The sequence below is a fragment of the Rhinopithecus roxellana genome, chromosome 16, assembly GCF_007565055.1.
Source record: "Rhinopithecus roxellana isolate Shanxi Qingling chromosome 16, ASM756505v1, whole genome shotgun sequence".
NCBI lineage: Eukaryota > Metazoa > Chordata > Mammalia > Primates > Cercopithecidae > Rhinopithecus > Rhinopithecus roxellana.
This window is the reverse complement of record NC_044564.1, coordinates 20,756,829-20,780,847: the sequence shown is the minus strand read 5'-3', so window position 1 is coordinate 20,780,847 and position 24,019 is coordinate 20,756,829. Positions and strand designations below refer to the sequence as shown.

Below are 24,019 nucleotides of genomic sequence, written 5' to 3'. Positions count from 1 at the left end.
CAACAATAAACAATTTGACTAATATCAATTTCCTACCACTTTGTAATGAACCTGACTATACAATGAAAGATCCTACACAGCACAACACACATACAGTAAGAATTGTGCATTTTTAAAAGACATATGCTTTTTGACATGAGAACGTGGGGAACTTCTGTGCAATGTAAAAATTGATTAAAGATCTTCTAGCGTGTCTAGGCCAGAGACAGCTTGAAACAAATCAAGAGGGGGAGGGGTCAAAACAATCAGGTCAAAATGGGTATGTATAAAACACAGAGATGACAAGTCAACATGGGTCATGATTATGAAAAGAGGCGCCAAGTACAGGTGGCTCATACCTGTCATCCTAGCACTGTGGGATGTCGAGGAGGGCAGATTACCTGAGGTCAGGAGTTCAAGACCAGCCTGGCCAACATGATGAAACCCCATCTCTACTGAAAATATGAAAATTAGCCAGGCATGATGGTGTGTGCCTGTAATCCCAGCTATTCGGGAGACTGAGGCGGGAGAATTGCTTGAACCCGGGAGGCGGAAGTTGCAGTGAGCCGAGATAAGAAAAAAGAAGAAAAGAGGCGCCTAATGTTTTCAGTTAGGGATGGGCAAAGCTTTACTTCTGTAAGTAAAGCACTGCTGAACGTGGCGACGCCTGCCCATTTATATATTGTCTATGGCCCCCTGAAGAAGTGAACAGAGGCAAGAGAAACCGTATTGCAGCAAAGCCTGAAATACTATTTGGCCCTTTACAGAAGAAGTTGCTGACCTCTGTATTAGACACATAAGAACTGAATACAGGCAAACAAGAACAAGCAGTTGCCCTGAGGGCAACATATTGATGCTTGAAGCTGCTCCCCGCCTCCCCGGGTCCTCCTTCTCCGAGTAGGGCCCTCAGGAGACACCACATTCCTCTGAACATCTTGGGTGGTCAAACTTCCATACTCTGGAGTGGATTTAATTTCTAGAAACTGCCCACGGCTTTTCCAAACCAATTTACGTGAAAAGGTGGGTGATCACGCCAAGGAATGAAACATGCAAGCTTGCCAGGGGCAGGACGCACGCCTCTAACACGGAAGGAACTGAAATCGCAATGAGATGTGGCTTCATTGTAAAGTTGCACAACTTTGTTTCTTGTGTCTCATTAATTGGGGACAACAGTCATAGAATGTTTGGGTCTCGGCCTGACAGTAAAAATCCCTTCGTTGCCTGTGGCTTATGACTACCTCTTACAAGACAAACCACATTCCACAGGAACCTGAGGTCTGGAGAGGGCTGTTAAGGGCTGTCCTGGGAAGTTTTTGGAAAAGATGGGGCCTGGTGAGAGAAAAGAATACCTGGCCATTTTACAAATGCAGACACCGTGGCCCAGGGAGCGGAGGGGCCTTTCCAACATCACCTAGCCATGGCACCTCAAGGTTCAACGCACCCAGAGTGGCCAGTGTTCCAGGTTCAGTGCCAGCTGTGGGGGGTGAGTGAAAAATGAGTTCATGTTCTCCAAGAGCCCAGTTCCTGGTATCCAGATAACACAGGAATGTCAATAAAAACAGAGAAGTCTGGCAGGTCTTGGGCATGTCCCTGACCTCTCTAAGTCTGCTTACTTATATGAAAAATAGTATCTTCCTTACAGAGTTCCTGTGAGGACTCCAATGAGAGGTGTACCTAAAGAACCCAGCAGAGTATAGCATACAGTAAGTGCTCAACAGAAAGCAGCTAATCACTTCAGGCACAAGGCTGAGCTATTTTCTAGTTGCAACAGTCCAATATTCTTACCCACAAGTGTGCACACACACCTCCCCTTCGGTACAGAAAACTCCTGGAGACTGCAAGGCTTCACTGAGCACCTGTCCTGTGCGAGGACTGGCCCTGCCTGCCTCCAACAGGGAAGTTAACAGAGGGGAAAACTGCAATCTGGCTCTAGAACTGCATCATTCCTACCCCTCTTGGCTAATGTCTTCGGCAGGACCACAATTATAAACACAGAATTAACAGGAACCGAGAAACAGCAGCAGATCAAAAAGCAGGTTGCTCTTGCTTTTGGAGGATGCAAGACAGATTTCTTCCAAAGAGGAAGGGAAAATCCCCCATCTTTACAGGTCAGGAATAGAGCCAGTAAATCCCTCCACTTTGTCCTTTCTCCTTTCATGGAATAGCCCAATGTGCCAGTGGGTGTTAAGCAAACAAGGGTGTGAGTTGCAGCTTCCTGTGCCTGATTATGCAGTTCCCGCACAGGTCCTTGCCCGAGCTAAGGCTGTGGCCCCGGACACAGACAGATAAAGTCCTGATCGAACACTAAGGGCCAAAGCTGGCACCAATGAGCAAGCCTGGTGAGCTTATATAACAAAGGGCTTGTCACCACTTCCTGCGATCCTCATTGCCAGCATTCCAACACAATGAGACACTCAGCAGCTTTGAAGTTCAACAACTCATTCAGATAGCCCCAGCAAAAAACTCTGCTGGGAGGTGGAGGGTCTGCGCTCCCTTACCTCACCTTCTCATCCCCCTCCCCACGTTGTGCTTGCAATGTTACTACTTTTAAAAAATTTCCAATAGTAATTAAACGATTTGCACTTGTTTTTAAAAACTGTAAAATATTCCAACCTTCCAGCAATAAACAGTGTATATATTCTGGTCGATTTCCTTCCAGTCTTTTTTCTACATATGTAGGTGGGAATGCAGTAATTGGAAAAGAATACAAATATTCATCATTTTTTATATCCTGCCTTTAAAAAAGTATTACTTTTGGCCGGTTGCAGCAGCTCATGCCAGTAATCCTAGCACTTTGGGAACTGAGGTGGGAGGATCACTTGAGTTTGAGACCAGCCTGGGCAACACAGTGAGACCCTGACTCTACATAAAATTTTAAAATTAGCTGGGCATGGTGGTGAGTGCCTGTAGTCCCAGCTACTTGGAAGGCTGAGTCTCGAAGATGATTTCAGCCCCGGAGGGGGAGGCTGCCGTGAGCTATGATGGCACTGCTGCACTCTAGCCTGGGCGACATAGCAAGGCCCTGCCTCAAAACAATAATGATAAATACACATATAAAAAATGAAAAAGTATTACGTCACTGAGCGTTCTCTATCTTGACGATTTTGCAGTGGAGTTACTCAACTCAGCTTTTGTTGGCTGTATTCCCTCTCACTTTAGGCCACACATCAGCCATTTCCCATGGCTGGATACTCAGGTAATTTCCACTTCTGGGTTTTGCCAAATGTTTTAGGTGCTTTTCCCTAGGAGGGCACCACTGGGGTCCCAGGGTAACAACTTTTAAGCCTCTCCACGTTGCTCTCTCACTGTTTCCAGTCACGCTTTTTGATCTAAAACCAAGTCTACAACATTTTTAGGGCAACTTTGATTTATACAGTCTATTCACAGGCACCTTCTCAGCCGATCTCAAGACAGGAATGAACATCTTTTTTGTTTTATTTAACTTATTTTTGAGACAGAGTCTCGCTCTGTCACCTAGACTGGAGTGCAGTGGCGCCATCTCAGCTCACTGCAGCCGTAACCTCCCAGACTTAAGTGATCCTCCTACCTCTCAGCCTCCCAATTAACTGAGGCCACAGATGCATGCCACCACACTTGGCTAATTTTTAAATTTATTTTGTAGAAATGAGGTCTCCCTATGTTGCCCAAGCTAGGCTCAAGCGATCCTCCTGCCTCGGCCTCCCAAAGTGCTGGGATTACAGGTGTGAGAGCCCAGCCAACATCCTCATTGAAAACAGGCTCAGACGGGTGTGGTGGCTCATTCCTGTAATCCCAGCACTTTGGGAGGCTGAGGTGGGCAGATCCCCTGAGATCACGAGTTTGAAACCAGCCTAGCCAACATGGCAAAACCCCATCTCTACTAAAAGAATGCAAAAATTAGCCAGGTGTGGTGAGGCGTGCCTGTAATCCCAGCTACTTGGGAGGCTGAGACAAAAGAATCGCCTGAACCCAGGAGGCAGAGGTTGCAGTGAGCTATCGTACCACTGCACTCCAGCCTGGGCAACAGAGCAAGACTCAGTCTCAAAAAAACAAACGAACAAAAAACAAAACAAAACAAAAAGGAAACAGGCTCAGAGAGGTCAAGTGACTTGCCCACAGTCATAGTCTGACCCTGAACCCAGAATAACCCTGGGAGAGCTCCTTCACTGGCCCACACTGCTTCCCTCATAGGCCCCTAGGCATGCCAGTATTTGAGCAGGTACCATGGGGACTGTTTTTCTTTTTTTTTTTTGAGACAGAGTCTCACTCTTGTTGCCCAGGCTGGAGTACAGTGGTGCAATCTCGGCTCACCGCAACCTCCACCTCTCTGGTTCAAGCGATTCTCCGGCCTCAGCCTCCTGAGTAGCTGAGATTATAGGTGCCTGCCACAATGACCAGCTAATTTTTGTATTTTTAGTAGAGACGAGGTTTCACCATGTTGGTCAGGTTGGTCTCGAACTCCTGACCTCAACTGATCCTCCTGTCTTGGCCTCCCAAACTGCTGGGATTACAGGCATAAGCCACTGCGCGCAGCCAACATTTAAAAATTGAATGCATGATGATCTGAAACACAGCTTGCTATGGTCCCCAAGTCTCACCCTGTAATCTTAAATCCACCTGTTAAAGTCTTGACCATCCAACCCCAGAACCAATGCAGGAAAATGTCACAGTCCTTCAGCAAAAGGGCTCAAGTAGTCTTTCTTTTATTCAGCAATGGGAAAGTTTCCCTTCTACCACTAAAGAACTAAGCAACAGAAAATGCCATGGCCCAATTAAGTCTAAGAAATAGACTTAATAATGACAATCTAATTTGCTCATCTCTGAATTTAGACTCTGAATGCAAGGTTACCTTAGATTTCACATTCAAACAAACCTTTGAAATTCAAATATATGGATCTTCTAAGGCAGCCAGGCCTCTTTCTGCAAGGGAAGCCCTGATTTCCCTTTTTGGGATTTTATTTGAAGACAAGTCTGGGAAGACACAATAACGTATGAACAAAACGTATGTTTTGTTTCAGTACTCTTCACAGATCTAAAGTCCCTTCCCCATAACTATGAAGGCGGCCATCAGAAATGTCCAAGCATAAAATGACTCTCTAAATGAATCAATGTATACAACTGAAATTTACTTTCAGAGTAAGAAATGCCTGAATATACCTGGAACTAGAAGCCGCCGAATGTTAAGAAATCCAATACTCTTAAGTGTCCACTAGTTTGTAGAAAAAAGGTGTAATCAGAAGAAACCATCAAAAGCAAAGAGTAAGATATTTTCTAGGATAACCATTCCCAAAAAGGCCAGGCAGATACAAAAAAAGAGAGATTTCTAATTTGCAGGTGAGGGGGAGAAAACCAAACAGTATAAAACACACAAAAAAGAACATGCCTTCACACCTCAACCACTGACTACAATCTTTTACTACCAAACTTCTTATTTAGGATTCTCTGAGTTGTCACAATTTCTGCTTCCATTGGAGGTTTCAAGTCTAATCATCTGTAAGGATTCCTCAAACCAAACAGTTTGCCTGGATAAAGAAAAGTTTCTCTGCCTTTTCAAAACCAGGCCCACTTCTACCCTAGTCTGCAGGTGACAAAGAATCTGAGTCAAAGTTGCACATAAAATTCAAGGCAGGCCGGGCGGGGTGGCTCATGCCTGTAATCCTAGTACTTTGGGAGGACGAGGCGGGCGGATCACGAGGTCAGGAGATCGAGACCATCCTGCCCAACATGGTGAAACCCTGTCTCTACTAAAAAATAACAAAAATTAGCTGGGTGTGGTGGTGCATGCCTGTAATCCCAGCTACTCGGGAGGCTGAGGCAGGAGAATCACCTGAACCAGGGAGTCAGAGGTTGCAGTGAGCCAAGATCGCGCCACTGCACTCCAACCTGGCGACAGAGTGAGACTCCGTCTAAAAAAATATTCAAGGCAGAGGGACAAAGGGCAAGTAGGCAAGACCTCAAAGCATGTCTGGGTGGAGTGTCTGCACTTTGACAACCTTCAGGCCCAAGGCCTGGGAATATCATCCAGGCTGTGACAGCATTCTCAGCAGTCCTGTGGGTGACGAGGAAGTGATGACACCAACTCCCACCATCACATCACTTCACAGTCACACCACAGATGGCTTTCAGATGATCCAGAGCCCCACAGAAGCCCAGCAAGCAGGAGCTGACTGATGGCAACGTTATTCCTAGATCTTTACAAAGTGTTTCTTCTGAGCCTGTAAAGCAAGCTCTGCCAGCCAGAGTAGCCCTCTGATGGAGCAGTGAAGGCATAAGGAATTGTCCAGGGATCCTCAAGGGGCTCTTCAATTGAGCCCAGCAAACATCTTCATTGAGGCTAATGTTTCCTTCCCTCTGGGGACCTGAGCACTTACTGTTTTTCAAAGAGCTTCTCCCTGGAAGGACGTCCTCTGAAGGTCAGCATCCTGCATTGGCTCAGAGCCCTGGTTTTCCCTTTCCCCTCTTGCACTGCTGTCTTCTGAAGACTTCGACTACGATGCCAGCAACTTTACATGGCTTCTTTCGAACTGCCATCGTTTGCCTGGACATCCTGGAATGCCTCTAACTCCACGAGGTGCTGCCATCAGATGGGAGAACTCCATCTCAAGGGCAGGTGACTAACTCTGTCCACCCCCAGAACACACACGGCCTGCTCCCCCATCTCCTTAGTGCCCCCATGTCTTTCCTTTTGGATGTGCTGCTCAGTAGCTCTGTCCTTTCCTGCTTCGTGTTTCAACAGAAACAAGCAGTCTGACTTGTACAAGGCCTCCTCCGCCCAACTCTCCGACCAGCAGGGCCATTCCCGGCCCAGACTCTGTGACCCCAGCACATGTTCCGTCTGGCTCTGACAGAATGTGGACAAATGCTCTGATGGACTGAGTAACTCACAAACTCCCACAGAGGATGTCTCAGCTATTGACAGAAAAATCTATCCTCCTGACAAGCGCTCGGTCAATTTCTCTTGATTGCCCAGTGTCATCTGAGAGCTGCCTGAGCAGTCAGTTGCAGTATTTCAGGCCCTTGGTGCCTCTGCCTAAAATATTTGATGTCCTCCTAACTGAGGTCCTCACCTTCATGGCCAGCTTAGAGCCCGCCCCCACCCCCACCCTTTGTAACCTATCCCCTCAGGCTACAGACATACAAGTGTCCCTAAAGCATGAAGCTGACCCTTTCACTCCCTCCCTCTACCACTTTTCATTACCCACAGAATAAAGACCAAACTGTGGCCTGGCCCTGAAGGCCTTCCCATACCTGGCTTCTCCTCCATCATCTACTAGGGACCATTCAGAAGGCCCCTCTCTCAGAAGTCCTCCTCCACATCCACCAGTCTCTAAATATCCAAATCCTCCCTATGCATGAAGGCCCAGCTCCCATGCCACCTCCTCCATTAAGCCTTCCTTGATGCACCTTTGGCAGCATTGTCCTGAGAATGCCTATGGAGTGTACCTGGCCCAAACCAGACACTTTATCAACAATAGAGAGCTATGGTTTCTAAATGGCCATCAGCTGACACAGAGCTGACCCTGTCACTGTCCCCTGCATCTGTGTAACACAGACTGACTGCCTGGCTGGAACCCCAGCTCCAGCTCTGCCCACTACTAGCAGTGTCATCTACAATAAGACACAAACTTCTTTGCCTCAGTTTCTCCATCTGCAAAATGGGACTTTTTTTTTTTTTTTTTTTTGAGATGCAGTCACTCTCTGTCGCCCAGGCTGGAGTACAATGGCATGACCTCAGCTCACTGCAACCGCCTCCCGGGTTCAAGCAATTCTCCTGACTCAGTCTGCTGAGTAGCTGGGACTACAGGCATATGCCACCACGCCCGGCTAACTTTTTGTATTTTTAGTAGAGATGGGGTTTCACCATGTTAGCCAGGATGGTCTAACATCTCCTGACCTCGTGATCCACCTGCCTCAGTCTCCCAAAGTGCTGGGATTACAGATGTGAGCCACTGCACCCAGCCAAAATGGGACTCTTAATAGAACTTGCCTCCTATGGGGTGTTGTGGGAATCAGTGAGCTAACGTACCTCAAGCTCTTAGAACAGAGCGGTGATCCTAGGTAAAGCTTAACCATAAGCAGACCCATCAAGATAAGGATAGGTTCACTTTTTGAGGACCACATCATCAGCCCACAAAGGGCAAGCCTACTGACTTTACTGTGGCTATAGAAAGCCCAAAGTTCCAAGCTGGACTGAGGCCCAAGACACACAGGCCAAAATAATATAAAACATTCATAAAGGTTTTCCTAAATGCTAGGCATTATGCTCAGCCATTTCAACAAATGATTTTATTTAATCCTCACAATGACCCAATGTACTTCCCCAGAACCTCATCTCCCAAATGCCTTACCATCTGTAAAATGGGGGTTCTCACAGCACCACCTCAAAGACCCACAGTAAGGATCAAGTACTGGAAGTGTTGCCTATAGTGACAGAGTGAATGCTCAGGAAACACCATCTATTACTATTTTACCTACATAGCGGATGGGGCATTCCAGACCCAGAGAATTTAATCACTTGTCCCAAGTTACTAAGCTTCCAAGCACCAGAGCTAGGATTTGAGCTCTGGACTTCTGACCCTAAAGCCAGTGAGTGTTTCACACCACCACAGCGAGACACACTTGGGTTCTGCTGTGTCTGGAGCAACAGCCCTGGGCTCCTGTGGTATATGATCTTGCCAGCTAGCCCCCACAAGGGGGCCAAGAACCAGGACAGGGAATGCCCAACCCTGACATCACACTGCTTTCAGCCAGACAACCTCTGCTCCACTTGCCACCTACTCCTCTGGAATCCACTTCTGACAGTTCCTTTGCTGAGACTCCCCAAATCCACCTGGGAATCTGACCTTGTTCCCCATCCAGTCACCTGCCTGCACAGTTAACACCTCAGTGCCAACTTCAACTCACCCACTGGGAACCTGCTCTAGCCTATTACTTCCTGCCCACAGGAAGCTCCTAGACTTGGGCTCCATCAAGACCCCCACAGTTGTGACATCAAAGCATCCTTGCCCTTAGCAGCTGGGGTCCTGGCTGGGAATCTGACTCTGTGAACAAAGTTATAGCCTGCAGCTTCTCTCTGCCTTTGAAGAGACAATCGCACATCTGAGGGTCCTTATATGAGAGAAGCAAGGTTAGACTGGTTCTACTTGACCTCAGAGAGTTAAACCAAGACAGTAGTAGAATCTACAAAGAAAAAGTTCAGCCAGCAGAACTCCTGTGAATACCAGGTGCTCAACAAGCTAGAGGAAACATAAAAAAAAAAAGTCAACCTCAGCTGTGCAAAAGTGGCTGGACAAACGGTGATAAATCTCAACACTGGAAGTTTTCAGCTTGGAAGAGGGTTGGATGGGGTGATCCTCAGCTCTCTGGGACACCAAAGGTCAAGGATAGCAGCTTTCTACCTTGGCTGCAGATCACAATCATCTAGGAGCTTCAAAAAATACTGATGCCCTGGCCCCATCTCCAGAAATTAATTAATCTGGGATGGGAGCCTAGGGAACTGAAATTTGTAAAATAATGTACAGGTAATTTTACTGTGCTGCCAGGGCTAGTGCTGGGTTCAGTGACGTGATGTGACACACAGTGCGGTGAGTTAGGCAGACACCCTCAGCCTCTTAGAACCACAGTCGTGTTCAGCAGTGTTCAGAAATCTGCACTTTTTCCTGGATTTATTCCCCATGAACACTCCTGGACTTAATCTGTTCCTTTAATACCAATTTTGTTAATGTCATCAGCCTCACAGCAAACACTGCAGGATGGATTTTCCTGACACCAGCATGAGCCAGAAAAAGAGAAACAGGCCAGAGTGGTCTGGAAAAAACCTCTCACTGATTGAAGACACGGGACACATGGGTTGATGGCGGACAGAAAAGGCGTGGGGTGCAGAGGAAGAACTTGGTGAATTATCATCACCTGGACTTTTTGCAGGTGTTAAAAAATTTGAGTGACCAAAATCGTGTGGCCCACACAGGCCACACCTTCAAATCCTACCCATTCTGAACTCTCCCACCAGCCACACCCACCTCAGCCCAAATGCTTCTCTTGTTTGTTCAGGGAGTCATTTACCTGCCTGTCTATGCTGGCAATGAATTCCTCCCTCTCCAATACCCACTCCTGTGCTCTGAGCTAGAGCACCCAGGCTTAATCGTCTCTGATTGTCCCATAGGACTCAGCGCAGTGCTGGAATATGGTCGAACGACTGAACACTACACCCCCTCTCTACAAAAATCACTGTGAAAACTGAAACACTCGCTTGGTTCAAGCCACATGGACAGGGCAGACCACCGTAAGTGATTGCCTCAAATACACCTAGACAGCCCAGCCTCTGGTATCAGAGAAGGATGCCGACTTCACTAGAGGCAAGACAAGGCTGTCTTGGCCACATCCCACCCACCACAGCAGGTTTGGCATTCTGCTGTGGTGGGTAAAGATGAAGCCCTAGTTTATACCTAGTTACTTTCCTCAGATGTCAGGAGTTGAATGTGTAATAAGCACATGGATATCTGCTGAAGAAAGGTGTCATTTTATAAAGACAGGCCTTCATTGTCCTTATCATAATCACTGATGATACCTAAACACTGTCAGGGTAAGATGGAGTCAAAATATTTAAGTCTAAAAAGGTACCTGAAAAAACAGACAGATCATGAACAAGCAATACAGGGTGTCCAGAAACACACTAGCCATTTGGAAAATAAGATGACAACCATACTTCATACCATGAAATCAAACTCTAGGGGGATGGAAATTTTAATGTTAAAAAAAAAAAAGAAAAGAAAAAAGAAAAGAAAATCCATCAAAGTATTAGAAGAAAATATAAATACTAGAGTAGGGAAGACTTTTCGTTTTTTTGAGACAGAGTCTTGCTCTGTCTTCTCGCAGGCTGGAATACACTGGCACGATCTCAGCTCACTGCAACCTCTGTCTCCTGGGTTCAAGCAATTATCGTGCCTCAGCCTCTGAAGTAGCTGGAACTATAGGCGCATGTCACCACATCCAGCTAATGTTTTGTATTTTTAGTAGAGACAGGTTTTTGCCATGCTGCCCAGGCTGGTCTCGAACTCCTAAGCTCATGTGATCCACCCATCTCGGTCTCCCAAAGTGCTGGGATTACAGGCATGAGCCACTGTGCCCAAACGGGAAGACTTTTCTCAGCAGCACGCTCAAGAAATCATGAATGTGGAGACTGATTAAATAGAAAACAATTCATTGTAACCAACAATTGCCACATATAGAACCAAAAGGCAAATTACAAACTTTAAAAAATATTCTGCAACCCAAATGGCAGGCAAGGAGCTGCCATTGTTAACCCACACAGCGTTCTTATAAATCAACAGAGAAAACCCTGCAGCAGAAAAGAATGAACAGATGATAAAGTAAACAGTTTTAGAAAAGCAACACAAATGGTCAACACACGTTTGCACAAGGAATCCAGGAAACTGCAAATGCAACTAACTTGCATTAGAATTCCCAGGATTGTGTGAGAAGGGTAGAACAGGTGTCAACTTGTAAAGTCTTTCTAGAACACAATTTGAAAGTATGTATCAAACTTTTTACTGTCTTATCCAACAATTCTCAGAATCAACCCCAAGGAAATAATCATAGACCTATGCAAAGAATTAAGTTACAAAGATGTTCATTATGGCACTGTTAAATTGGTGAAAATGAGGAAAAGCCTAACATGTAAACAGAATACAATGCAGCTATTAAATTACCGTTGTTAAATATTTAAGATATTGTAGACATCTTTCTGTGTCTTTAAGTTTAAAAAAAAGATGGTATTACTTAATTTTTGTAGAGGGAAAAATAAACATATATATATAAATACATGCACTGAAAAATGGCTAGATAAAAAAGTAGTAAAATGTTAATGGTGGTTTCTTTGAATTATAGAATCAGGGTTGGTTTCTGAGTTTTGCTTACTTATTATTTTCTATACCAAACTTGTCTTAATTTTGTTACAAGGGGTAAAAGGTTAGTCAAGAGATAAACACGGAACTATAGCTCAAAATGCAAGCTGGCCCCTTTCTGAGGAATCGGCTCAGAGCACAGCCAACTTGGGGCCCCACACAGGGCAGGTAGGCACCGCGCCATTTCGCAAATGCCACGCAGTCCCCAATCACATGTGTGGCTTTGGAATGCACCAGAGGGATTACCAGGCTGTCTGGTTTTCTGGGAGTGCACGTCCAATGAAATGGTAAAGTTTCACTGTTAAGAACTTTCTGATGATTTTCATTTTTAGAATTTAGCTGTAGCCTGGAGAAACCTGCAAATTCTCATTCCTCCTAGTTCTGTTTGCATACTCCCCGTAGCCCATGTACCAGTGAATCCACAATATAAGGGACCACTTCCTATCAGAAGCAGCCAGCAATGAAATGCTCTGCTGAGCAAAACAGTGGCTGCTCCAGCCCTGTCCCTGGAGACTTAATTACCGCACTGTCTCCACCCTCCTGTGGTGCCCAGCTCAGCCACGCAACACAGCAGGTGGCTTCTTTTGAATTAGGATTATTGGGGCAATTTCAGACCAGTGGCAGGTGGGGCCCGGCTCCTTGCCACCTTCCTCTATCCCTGGCAAATACACCATGTCATGCCCCAAGCTCTGGCCACCCCTGACTGCACACAGCAGGGTTCCCCTTCCAATCTCAGCCACTGTGGATGGGATCCCCTCTGTCTCAGATGCCCCAACCACACCTTGCTCTGGACCCATCTCCCATGAGGCCTCCTCTTCCTGATAGTTTTCCCCATTTCCTCCTACACAGGGCCCACACAGAGGGCCATCCATTTCTTCCCTGGGATCTCAGGCACCTCCTGGCCCCAGAGGGCAGGGTGCAGCCCACTCTGGACCCCTAGGCCTCAGCTGCTGAATCTGCTTCATTGGTGGCTGCTCAGGGCCAAAAAAAACCCTGCAGCCATCCTGGCTCTTCTCCCTCATCTCTGTCAGGAAATCCCGAGGCCCAATTTCACCACACACCGGAATCCACCCTCTTCTCATCACCTGCTGCCACAGCCCTGCTTCCAGCGGTCTGCCTGCTGGTGCCCTCTGCTCTAAAATCTCCAGAGCCACCCTTTAAAAACCCAAGTCAGTTGCGTGGTTGGCTCCTCTGCTCAGAACCCTCTGCTGCCCCCATCTCACGCAGGGTTAGCGAGGAAGGCCTCTTCGATGCTTGTGAGGCCCAACTTCCTCAGCCCCACACCTCTCAGCCCTCATCTGCCTTCACACCTCCTCCTCACCTGCTCCGCTCAGTCACGTTCATCTCTGCATTGCTCCCTGAACCACCCAGGCATGCTACTGCCTCAGGCTTCTGCACTGTTCCTCTTCCCTCTGCCTGGAATGCCCTCCTCGGAGAGCAGGGTGGTTCATGCCATCACAATCTTTAGCAAGGCCCTCTCTGAGCACCCATACAAAAAGCATCCTACCCCAAATTCACACTTGCCCTCGCCTCTTTATTCCTCTTTACTTTCTTCACAGTCCCTACCCCTGACATAACTATATTTACTTGACTCCTGTCATGAGAGAGCAAGCTCAGGGGAGCATAGACTCTTACCTGATTTGTTCATGGTTCTATTCCCGGCACCTAAACAGAACAATCCCCAGCACATAGCAGGCTCTCAACAATGTCTACTGAATGAATGAATGAGAAGAAAGGACTTGGCATGGGCTCTCACAGCCCCACTGGGAACTCTGGGTCCAGCCTGTAAGTCAAGGCCCGGCAGTGGGCCAGGGGATCTGCTTCCCCCACCCACCCGCCCACCTGTCGAGTCACTCTCCCCTCCTCAGCCTTGGGAAGCCCCTTTCTGACCAGGAGTATTATATGCTGCTTGGAAAACACTGGGCCTGAGTCACTCCCTGGGGCTCTAATTCTCTCTCCATCCCCTGGACCCACCTCCAAGATCCTTCCTTTACAGCATAATGGGAAATCCAGAGACAGCTCCCCTTGGAGAAAATGGAAAGGAACTGAATGATTTAGAGGAAAATTCAGTTCTTCCTGCCTCGGAAGTTAGGAAAGCTCAAATTCTCAGGAAGTTAGTGCCGCTGAAAGTGAAACATTAATAGAAATATTACTGGAAAATACCAAACAGGAAGAGAAGGAAAATTCCATTGTGGAAGCAAGGTCCTCTGTCAATGCTCCTTAATGGTCTCAGCAAAGCGTTTCAGAATCAAAACACGGGAAGAAGCGGAAATCAATCAGGCTGTCACCCTTCCTGTAGACTCCAGCTTCGGCCACGCCACCTCCACACCACGCCGGCACAAAGGGCACTGGCCTCAACACAAGGTCAATACACACAGCAGATACTGGCTGCCAGCTCTGCCTCTGCTGTGAGGCAGGGCAGAAGGCACTCCTCCCCGTGAGCCTCTGTTTCTCCACCTGCAAAAGGGAGATTACAGCCCGTTCCTCACAGAGTGGCTCTGAGAAGCAAACAAATTACCGGTGTGAAAGTGCCCCCTTTAAGCTGTGGAACACTTACATAAATGTTGGAATCAGTCACTTCTACCATGCCAACAGAGGGGATATTTTACAAAGAGTAAGTCTAACCACAAATAAGGCAGAGACAATAGAGCAAATTCGGGCATGGGATTGTGCAGCTTGAGGTAGTATGGCACAGTGGTTACAGATAGATGCTGGATCTGGCTTCACATCTCATCTCTCCCACTTACTGGTTGTCTGACTTTATTATTATTATTTTTTTGAGATGGAGTCTCGCTCTGGTGCCCAGGCTGGAGTGCAGTGGCCTGATCTCGGCTCACTACAACCTCTGCCTCCCAGATTCAAGCGGTTCTCCCACCTCAGCCTCCCAAGTAGCTGGGATTACAGGCATGTACCACCACGCCCAGCTAATTTTTGTATTTTTAATAGAGACGGGGTTTCACCATGTTGGCCAGGCTGGTCTCCAACTCTCGACCTCAGGTGATCCACCTCGGCCTCCCAAAGTGCTGGGATTACAGGAAGTGCTGGGATTACAGGCGTGAACCACCCCACCCAGCTGACCTGACTTTAGACAAGTGACTTAACCTCTCTGTGCCTTGGTTTCCTCATATGTAAAAATAAGAATAGTAGTAGCAGTAGTAGTAGCTACCTCAAAGGACTGTAGTGAGGAGTAAGGTTACATACAAAGCACACAGAACTGCACCTAGCTCAGAGTATGTACAATAAAAGTATTAGCTAATATTACTGTAGTGGAAAGCTCCCTTAATTCAAGTGATTGTGCTTTTCTTACTCAAATACCTCCTCCTCACCCTGCTTCTCCTGTGGCTCCATGAAATCAAGGCCCTGCCCAGAACAGTCTATGTGCCAAGATGGCTTTTAGCTCACCCACACTACTTTATTTACAGACAAATTCTGACATACAGATGTGGGTTTGAACCTTGGTTCCTGTGTCCTCAACCAGAAGATAAGCTTTTCAGGAGCGGGCACTATCCAGGCCCTGGTTCATCCCTGTATCCACACAGCTCCTCATGGTGGCCTGAATATAGCAATTCCTCAGTCAGCACAGGCCATATGAAAGTTAGGGTGTCAAAGACGACCACCGCCTTTGTCCTGCAGAAAATGTACCACCTTCTGGGCATAGTGGCTCACACCTGTAATCCCAGCACTTCGGGAGGCCAAGGCGGACGGATCACTTGAGCCCAGGAGTTTGAGATCAGCCTGGGAAAGATCGTGAAACCCCATCTCTACTTAAAAAAAAAAAAACAACATTATCTGGGTGTGCTGGTGTGTGCCTGCCTGTAGTCCCAGCTACTTGAGAGGCTGAGGTGGGAGAATCGCCTGAGCTCAGGAAGTTGAGGCTGCAGTGAGCTGTAATTGTGCCACTGCACTCCAGTATGGAGAACAGGAGTGAGATCCTGCCTCAAAAAAAAAAAAAAAAGCACTACTCCTACCGCCACCATCAACCAACCTCAGAAAACCACAGGGTGTGTTGCCGTCAGCTAGCCAGCATCCCAGCTCTGTTGGAAAGTCACACGTCCCAGTTTATTTTCTAGGGCCAAGCTGGCCTACCCATTCCCGACAGGCCACCACTTCTGGGCTCTCCCAGCACAAGCTAAACTAATCAGGAGAAGGCTTGACCACAGGCAAGTTCAACCTTGCTGACTGATCAGAGGAAACCACAGCTGTTTCAGATTTGACTTTTAAAGCTAATTTTTATGGGTCAGAAATGCTCTGGGGGCAAAAAGAGGATAAGGTCAAGTCATGGGGGTTAAGCCCTGGGGTAATCAGTCATGTTCTGAGATTGTCAGATTAGAGAGGATAGTCACTTGATCTCTTTCAAGGAAACTTAAGTTCCTTGTTGATCAGGGCCAGTGTACCGCCAGTCTCTTTCTCCAAACAGAGCACACACAGCCTGGCGAATCCTTGAAGGGAAGGAATGCTTGGTGTTAGAATGAGAAGACATTACAGTTACAAGACTCACGTTTTGTGCAGCTGTCCCTTGGGATGTGCCAACTCTGTGCTCAGAATTTCTCTATAAAATAACTCAAGTGCTGCATTAACATCTCATTTCTGGAACTCTGAGGCAGATGGAAGAGAGAGAAACAGAAAAGCCAGATCTAGGGCCTCTTCTAGGGATACCAAAGACAAGGCTGAAAGTGGAGAAATTAGGGCAGAGGGCTGCAAGAAGAGTAGCATTAAGTAAAGGGGAGGAGGAGACATGTAAAACATATTCCTGTAAATATCCAAGCTTTACACTACTTATTTCCATTGAAACCATGGAAAATAGAGGAAGCATATAGGTTTTGAACTCAAGACTGCACTGGTGTGATCCGTGCTCTATCACTTTGTAGCTGTGTGACATCAGGCAAGTCATCAACCTCTCTAAGCCTCAGTTTCTTTATCTGGAATATGGGGATAAGGTAGATGATGGCATTGAAGGCCCTAATTAATGGCTTGCCTGTATCCCTGCCCTTTGCCATGGGACACTGCAGCTCCTCCTCTCTTCTTGAATCGTGGCTGGCCTTAAGATTTGCTTTGGCCAACAGAAGGGTCAGCGTGCCAGTTTCCAACCTCAAGAGACCTCATGCGCTCCTGCTTTTTCTTGGAACCCTGCTGCCGTCATACGAACATGTGCTGGAGGAGGAGAGACCACACAGAACAGAGCTGAATTGTTGCAGCCCAAGGCCATCCTAAACCAGCCCACCAAACACGTAAGAAAGCCTAGCCAGGATCAGCAGGGCTGCATACCCACCCCACCCCCACTGACTGCAAAGGCATGAGTGAGCCCAACTGAGACCAGAAAAATGACTCAGATGTACAGGTTCGTGGCTATAATAAAAGCTTATCTTTAAAGCAGGGGTTGGAAACTACAGTGCACAGGCCAGCTGCCTGTTTTTGTAAATAAAGTTTTATTGGAATACAGCTGTTTCCATGAATTTCCATATTGTCTATGGCTGCTTTCAAGCTACAGTGGCAGAGCTGAAGAGCTAAGATAGAGACCGCATGGCCCACAATCAAATCACAGGTGTTTTGGGGTGATTTGTTATGTAGCAACAGCTAATATAGTACCCAAGCCTTTCCCAGTGGGACAGTGAGAATTAAACGACCGATTAAGTGGTTACTATGAAGCCTGGAGAATGCATTTCCCTTCTGGGGAATCAACCAGGAAAAACTGGATTTGACACACAGCATTTTTCTCACACTACTTTCAGGGGATGGGAGTTCATAGGGGAAAGTGTCCCAAGCCAAACCTCAGCTACCAAGTGTGACCCTGACCTTTTCCATCAGTGACACTTTAAGAACTAGAGAATGTGGCTGTTCATCAAATGGGAATGACTGACAACTCGTTTGACCCTGGCTTTAATCAAGCCCTACATCAATGATTTTATGTGAAACAGGACAAATGATAATTCACAACTACGCAGCAAGGCACATGAGACTTTCTTCCCTTTGTGGGCTCCAACCTCCCCCTGCAGTCTCCTGCCACACCTGCCCTGCTGCCCCCAGCCATCCTCTCCAGCCTCCAGGCCATGGCACTGACTGCTTTATCCCCTCTGCATGAAAAGCCCTCTTCCCCACTCCCCTGCCTCGGGAATTCCCACTCAGCTTTCCACGCTCAGCTCAAGTGCGACCTTCTCCTAAAGGCCCTCTTTGGCTTCACAGGCAAGTTCAGGCCCTCCTAGCCCTCTGCACACACTTCTGGGATTCCTCAGGTTGTGATATTGTCTCTCTGGTTGTATCTGTCTCCCTGACTAGACCGGGAGAAGCTGGTATTCAACTGCAAACTGAGAAGCTTCCTTCTTGGAAAGTTAGCCATCACTTATTTCTCTCTGAACTCCCCCTTCCTAGCAGGCAGTTTAGAAACTGTTTGCTGGATGTTTTTTTTAAAAAAAAAAAAAAAAAAAAAGAAGTTAGACATGATATTATTTATTCTGTAACTATGGAAAAAGTGTTATTTAACTCAACTCTGGATGCTGACAAAATATAAAGTGTTGGTACACATCAGTATGTATTTAAAACCCGGGAAAACTGATGTCATGATGCATCCTGACTTAATTGTGGTGGAAACAACATTTATTTAATTATAATAGAAGAAACAAGACTTCAGCAGAAAATATAACTGGATGAGACCTGTTTGGCTGCACAAAAGGAGACCTACCAAAGTAACTGGCCTCTTTTGTAATCATTGTTTTTTTTTTTTAATAAAGCACAACTTGAAGGAATAATGTGTCTACCTATTCCAGTTTCATTTTCTCTTCCCAGGAGCTCAGGCCCTCACCGTCTCTCACCAGAACTACAACTGTCCCCTAATTTCGATCCCCAGATTTTGGCAACTGTTTATAGCTTGGATGCCCCTTCACCATGGCTCTGAGTACATCCCTTCCCTGGCTCAACAACCTTCAAGGTCTCCCCTGTGGGGTCTAACTTCAAGCCCCTACCTCTCTCACACTGTCATCTCTCATTCCCCAAACAAGGCCCCGCTGCATGAAAATGTTGCTTTCCAAGAACAGGCCCCACATTGAGATTTTATACACATACACATACGTACATGCACATGTCTATGTTCACACACACGTATACACTTACATATGCACACCCTGACACATAAGCACTCCTGCAGCCTGCAGTCACCCTCTCCCCTGCGCTGGGATTCCACTTCCAACTCTAGATCCAGCTCAAAGCCACCTCCTAGGTGATGATCTCCCCAAATTCTCCAAGATAAAAACAGTGGGAAACAAAGGATGAAATTCCTGTCAATCTCCTCCAGGGGCTCAGGCCAGAGATCATGGACAAGTCTCCTGCATCCTTCATTACCTCCCCTCCTCACACTTATACCAAGACATCTCTGAGCACAAAGTAAATGCTGGAAAAAGTGGGCTATGTTAGGGGAGAAACCATTACAGCAAGGCTAGTTTTTCTTCCAAATAATTACAAACGGAAAAGTGGGTGGGGTGCTGTGGCTCTCACTTGCAATCCTGGCACTTTGGGAGGCCAAGGCACGAGGATCACTTGAGCCCAGGAGCCTGGGCAACATAGCGACACCTCATCTCTACAAATAAAAAAATTAGCCAGGCGTGACAGTATGTGGCCCCAGTAACTCGGGAGGCTAAGGTGGGAGGATTGTTTGAGCCTGGGAGGTTGAGGCTGCAGTGAGCCATAACTGCGCCACTGCACTCCAGCCTAGGTGAGCGGGTGAGACCTCTAACAATGGATAAAGACTAAATGAGGTGCCAGAAGTGGGTTTTCCTGGATCCATGAGTGAGGGGCAGAAGGAAGGCTGGATCTACAGTGTGCCTGGCCTCCCAAAAGCTGTCTGGCTGGAAATAATGTGAAAACAACTGCTTCCTGACTGCCTGACGGGGTGGGGGTGGAGGGGTGCTGGCCAAGGATCAGGAGGTAGCCACACACAGATGGCAGAAACAAGGGCATCCAGAGTCTCTGCATTCCAAGGCTGCCCTGACCAGAAGACCCAGAGGGACAGTTAAGAAGAAGCCACTGTTGCATGAGTGGTTTTCAAAGCATGGTACCAGGACCCTCAGCCACTTCCCCTCAACCTGGGAAATGCTGAAATGCAAACATTCAGGTCCCCCATCAGGCATGCTCAATTAGTTGCTGCAGGATGGACCCCAGCAATCTGTTGTAACCAGCCCTCTGGGCACAATAAAGTTTGAGGATCACTGCACTAGAACGTCCTGCTGACCCTCTCTGGCTGCCTCCTTCCTCCTGGGTAGAAAGAACATCTGGGCAACTTCTCAAAAGATCAAAGGTCTTACAGTCACAACCTAGTAGGTGAAAAGTAGCCCAGAGAGATCCTCTAAAAAATCATATCTGATCACAACACTCTCACAGCTGAATCCTTTCACAGGCCCCCTCTGTGCTTAGCTTACAAGGTCCTCCCTGACCAGGCCCTGCCCAACTTATCTTAACCTCTCAATTTCAGTCACATGGGACTTCACCTGAGGTTCCCTGAAGCACAGGGCTCTTCTCCAGTCAACCATGGTGACCACCGCCCCCCTCACAATAATGGCCCTGCCTCCAAGGTGCACTCCTCGATGTCACACCCCCCAACCTCTCCAGTGCCCTTCATCCTCCCTGTAACCCTGTAACACAAGGTCTCATTGTAGCACTCATCACCATCACGCCACTGTGGCCTCTGTCATAGCACTCACTGCAGAGGGTCTCTGTTCCAGCACCCAGCAGGGGAGGGCACAGAGAAGACCCATAAGAAATACCTGGTGATGAAAAGAAGTCAAGTCTTAAACATCTTGACAACCTGGCTATAAAACAAATCATTTCTCAGTGTTTGAAACAGTCTTAATTGTAATTGGGAAAAAAATGTTTACTGAAGTTTTGAACCACTAGCAGTGAAAGAGAAAGGAGATCTGCCCACCTGGGGCGTGGCTGAAGGGTAACAAGGAGGATGCATAAAGTCTGGTGCAGTTGGCCGTGACCCTCTCGTGCCTTCTTTTATATTCAAGACCTCCAGGTTTCCCCAGAGCCTGTACCAAGCCAAGCCTGGGCCATGCATAAGACTGCACGGAGTCTGGTGTTTCCCTCACTGATCAACCACAAGCCCAGGGTCCTGGTGGCTCCCAGGGAAATCTACCCCCTCTCCCAAGGCAGCTCCTGGGTGGCCACCTGGCTCCCAGCTAGTCGTCATCTAGGTGTGGCATCCTGGGTGCTGAGGAAACCCAGAGTCCAAGCTTCCGAGGCGTGCCTCAAACTGCCTCCAGGGAGAGGTGGGATCCTCCACAGACTGCCCATGCAGATCAAGCAGGGGATAGGATATTCGGGGGACCTGGGGAGAGGAGGCCAGGCAGAAAAACTAGAGGAGGGACATTCCCTTCCTCCTCTCTCCCGGCAAACAAAAAAGATCCCTTTCCAAGCACCAGCTGGCAGGTAAGAGCCCGCCTCACTGCTGTCTGGACGTCCAGTCCTAAAAGGAACTCAGACTCTTAATCAGTCTCCCCCAGCCTAGGCCTGGGCAAAGGTTTACCTTTGGGGGAAAAAGGTGGGGAGAACAACAGACACGGACCAGGGCGCTGAGAAGGAAGGAGCTCTCCCACCGGGCCTCAGATTTAATCAAAACACTGCCTTCCACCAGAAGTAGACAGAACAAGTATTATTTTATGGGGGAAGGGAGGGCTTCACAGGAGTGTGAAGGAGGAGGAGGGGGCCTAGTCTGGCTGTAATTAACTCGTCTGCTTCAAAGGGAGGGAACTAGATGGCCTAATGCTTTAGGAAGCGGTTGTCACAAAGTCCCCCCGTGTTCCTGGGACCGTATGGGGTAGGGTTGATGTCAGGAAGGAAGCAGGTGAGGATAGGAGGGGTGCGGTCTCCTTCCAGCCGGGCCTGATAGGCTGACCCCTCCCGCGTGCAGCGGCAGGAACTGACGGGTTCGGTGAGGAGCGCTCTTGGAGGCAGCGCATTTCAACCGGAAAAGCACGCGTGGAGGTTCCCGGAGCAGCTCCGGTACCAGGCAGCCCGGATTTGGAAACCTGGAGCTGGGGGTTGGGTGGGGCGGGGCAGGGCAGCCGCGAGGGATTTACATATACACGCCGGAGACAGCCGGTCCGGATCTGCCACCGAGAATGCTGTGTAATATTGGGCGAGTCCCTTCCTTGCTCTAGACCTCAGTTCCCCACCTAGAGCGTGAGCGGAGGGTGGAGGCTGGAGTAAGGGGAGTCAGGAGTCAAAGCTCTTTGAAGTCCTTGACAGCTCTGACTCTGACTTTACTCCTTGGCAGCCGGAAGGGCTGGCTGGGTCCGTCTTCCTGGGGCAAGGCTGGGCCAGGCGCTCTCGCTCGGGCTGTGGGCTCAGAGAGGAGACGTTCCGGGAGCAGCGGCGAAAGAGGTGGTGTCAGGAGGCGGCCGGTCCCAGGAAAAGCGCGCGGGAGGGGGCAGAACCGGGAAGCAGCACGCCAGCCCCGACCCAGGGTCCTAGGCCGAAGCTGAAGTAGGGACTCGACACCAGAGCAGTGGGTGCCTTGGTGTCCCCGTGCGCACCGTGGCTCTTTTGGAACCTCGGGAAGAGGCCGAGGGGCACCTTACCTTGTCCTTCTTGCCGGCCCCGCTCTCCTCCGCGGCTGAGGCGGCGCACTTGTTGAGCAGTTTCTTGCCTCCGCAAGCCGTAGGGCTCCAGGTGCGGCCGCCCGCGCAGGCGCCCCCCAGGGGGTCCCCGGCCCCGCTGCCCGCTGCGCTCTCCACTTTGATGAGGCGGTGCTTGGGGGAGATGTAGCGCACCTCGGCCGGAGTGGCGGGCCGCCGCTCGCTGCTGCTGCGGTAGAGGTGCGGCGAGCCGGAGGAGGAGGACGAGGACGCCGCTGCCCCCGCGCCCGAGGAGGCGCAGCAGCAGCCCGCGGCGCCCGAAGCGGACGAGGCCGAGAAGGCGCGCTGGACCCCGCCTGGCTCCCCACCGCCGCCGCAGTAGTCCAGGCGGCACATGGCGCGCAGTTTGCGCAGCGACGAGCCAGGCCCGTTGTAGGGGTCTTCGAAGTCGCGTTCCTTCTGCGCGCGGTAGGCGCGGATGAGGTCGCTGGTGCTGCCGCTGTCGTCGGGCAGGGAGCCCGAAGAAGCCGAGAAGCAGGAGGCGGTGGCCGGACCGCAGGACGCCGAGGCGGCGGCGGAGGCCTGCGGCACGGCCTGGGAGTGCTGCGAGGGCCGCTCGCCCCGGCGCCGCTGCTCGCGGTAGTCTGGCCGCGGCGGCTGCGGGGGGCTCTTGGTCTTGCTGTTGCCCAAGCTGAAGTACTTGTTTAGCCACTTGGCCATGGCGAGAGGCCGCCTAGGGCCGCGGCGTGGGAGCCCGGTCCGCCGCCGCGGCCATTCGGGGGGCAGCGCTGCAGCGCAGGTCCCTCGGCGCCCCGGCCCCGGCGGGGGGCGTCCGGGGCGCCCGCTCCCGACGCCAAGTTCAAGTTCTCGCCGCCGCCGCCTCCTGCCGGCAGCTCTCTGGCTCCGGCAGCTGCAGCACCGCCCTCCGCCTAGCGCCGCCCGAGCTAGGGATCTCGCGCCCCTCGTGGGCGCGTCTCATGGGGTCCTGGCCCACGGCCCGGGGGAGAGCGGAGGGTCCGAGCGCCACCCGCCGCGGACCCTGTGGCCGTGCGCCCCGCGCCGTGGAGCGCGCTCCTGCCCCGTCGGAGCCGCAGCCTCCGCCTTGGCCGGGATCTGCGGCTGCCGCGGGAACTTCTCGGCGTCCTCGGCTCCCTTCTTCCTTCCTGCGAGCGCTGGGGCGAGCTCGGCCGCGCAGCCGAGGAGAATGCGGCGGGGAGAGACAGCAAGCGACGGAGGGAGGCAGCCGGCGCCCGCCCGAGCCCGCGCGCCCGTGCCCGTCCCGGCGGCGCCTGTCGCTGCCACTGCCGCCGCCTCCCGAGCCGCCGCGTGTGTGACACTCAGGCCGCCAGAGCCCGCCCCGCGCCGCCGTCCCGCCCTCCCGGAGCCCGCGCGCGCCCCGCCCCCCGCCCGCCCCCGCAGACCCAGCACCGCCCACCCCCGCGAGCCTGGCCCGGGGCCGCGGCCCAAGCCCCGCCTCCCTCGCGCCGGGGCCGGGGTGGGCGCACCTCTCAGCTCCGGCACGCGCCACCTCCCGCGGCCGCCCAGGCGCCAGCACCAGGGTCGTGCCCCAGGGCGCCGGGGTCCCGCCGCGCA

At 50.0% G+C, this 24,019-nt stretch overlaps 1 protein-coding gene across 1 annotated transcript in view; it reads right to left on the bottom strand.

Moving 5' to 3' along the window:
* The window catches only part of SHB (SH2 domain containing adaptor protein B), a 148,589-nt gene extending 125,001 nt beyond the window's left edge, over positions 1-23,588 (bottom strand). Inside the window, exon 1 of the mRNA XM_010369997.2 lies at positions 22,430-23,588. Coding sequence (XP_010368299.1) covers positions 22,430-23,146 — 717 coding nt within the window. The 5' untranslated portion in view covers positions 23,147-23,588. The remainder of the gene's footprint in view (positions 1-22,429) is intronic.
* Positions 23,589-24,019: the final 431 nt, after the last annotated feature.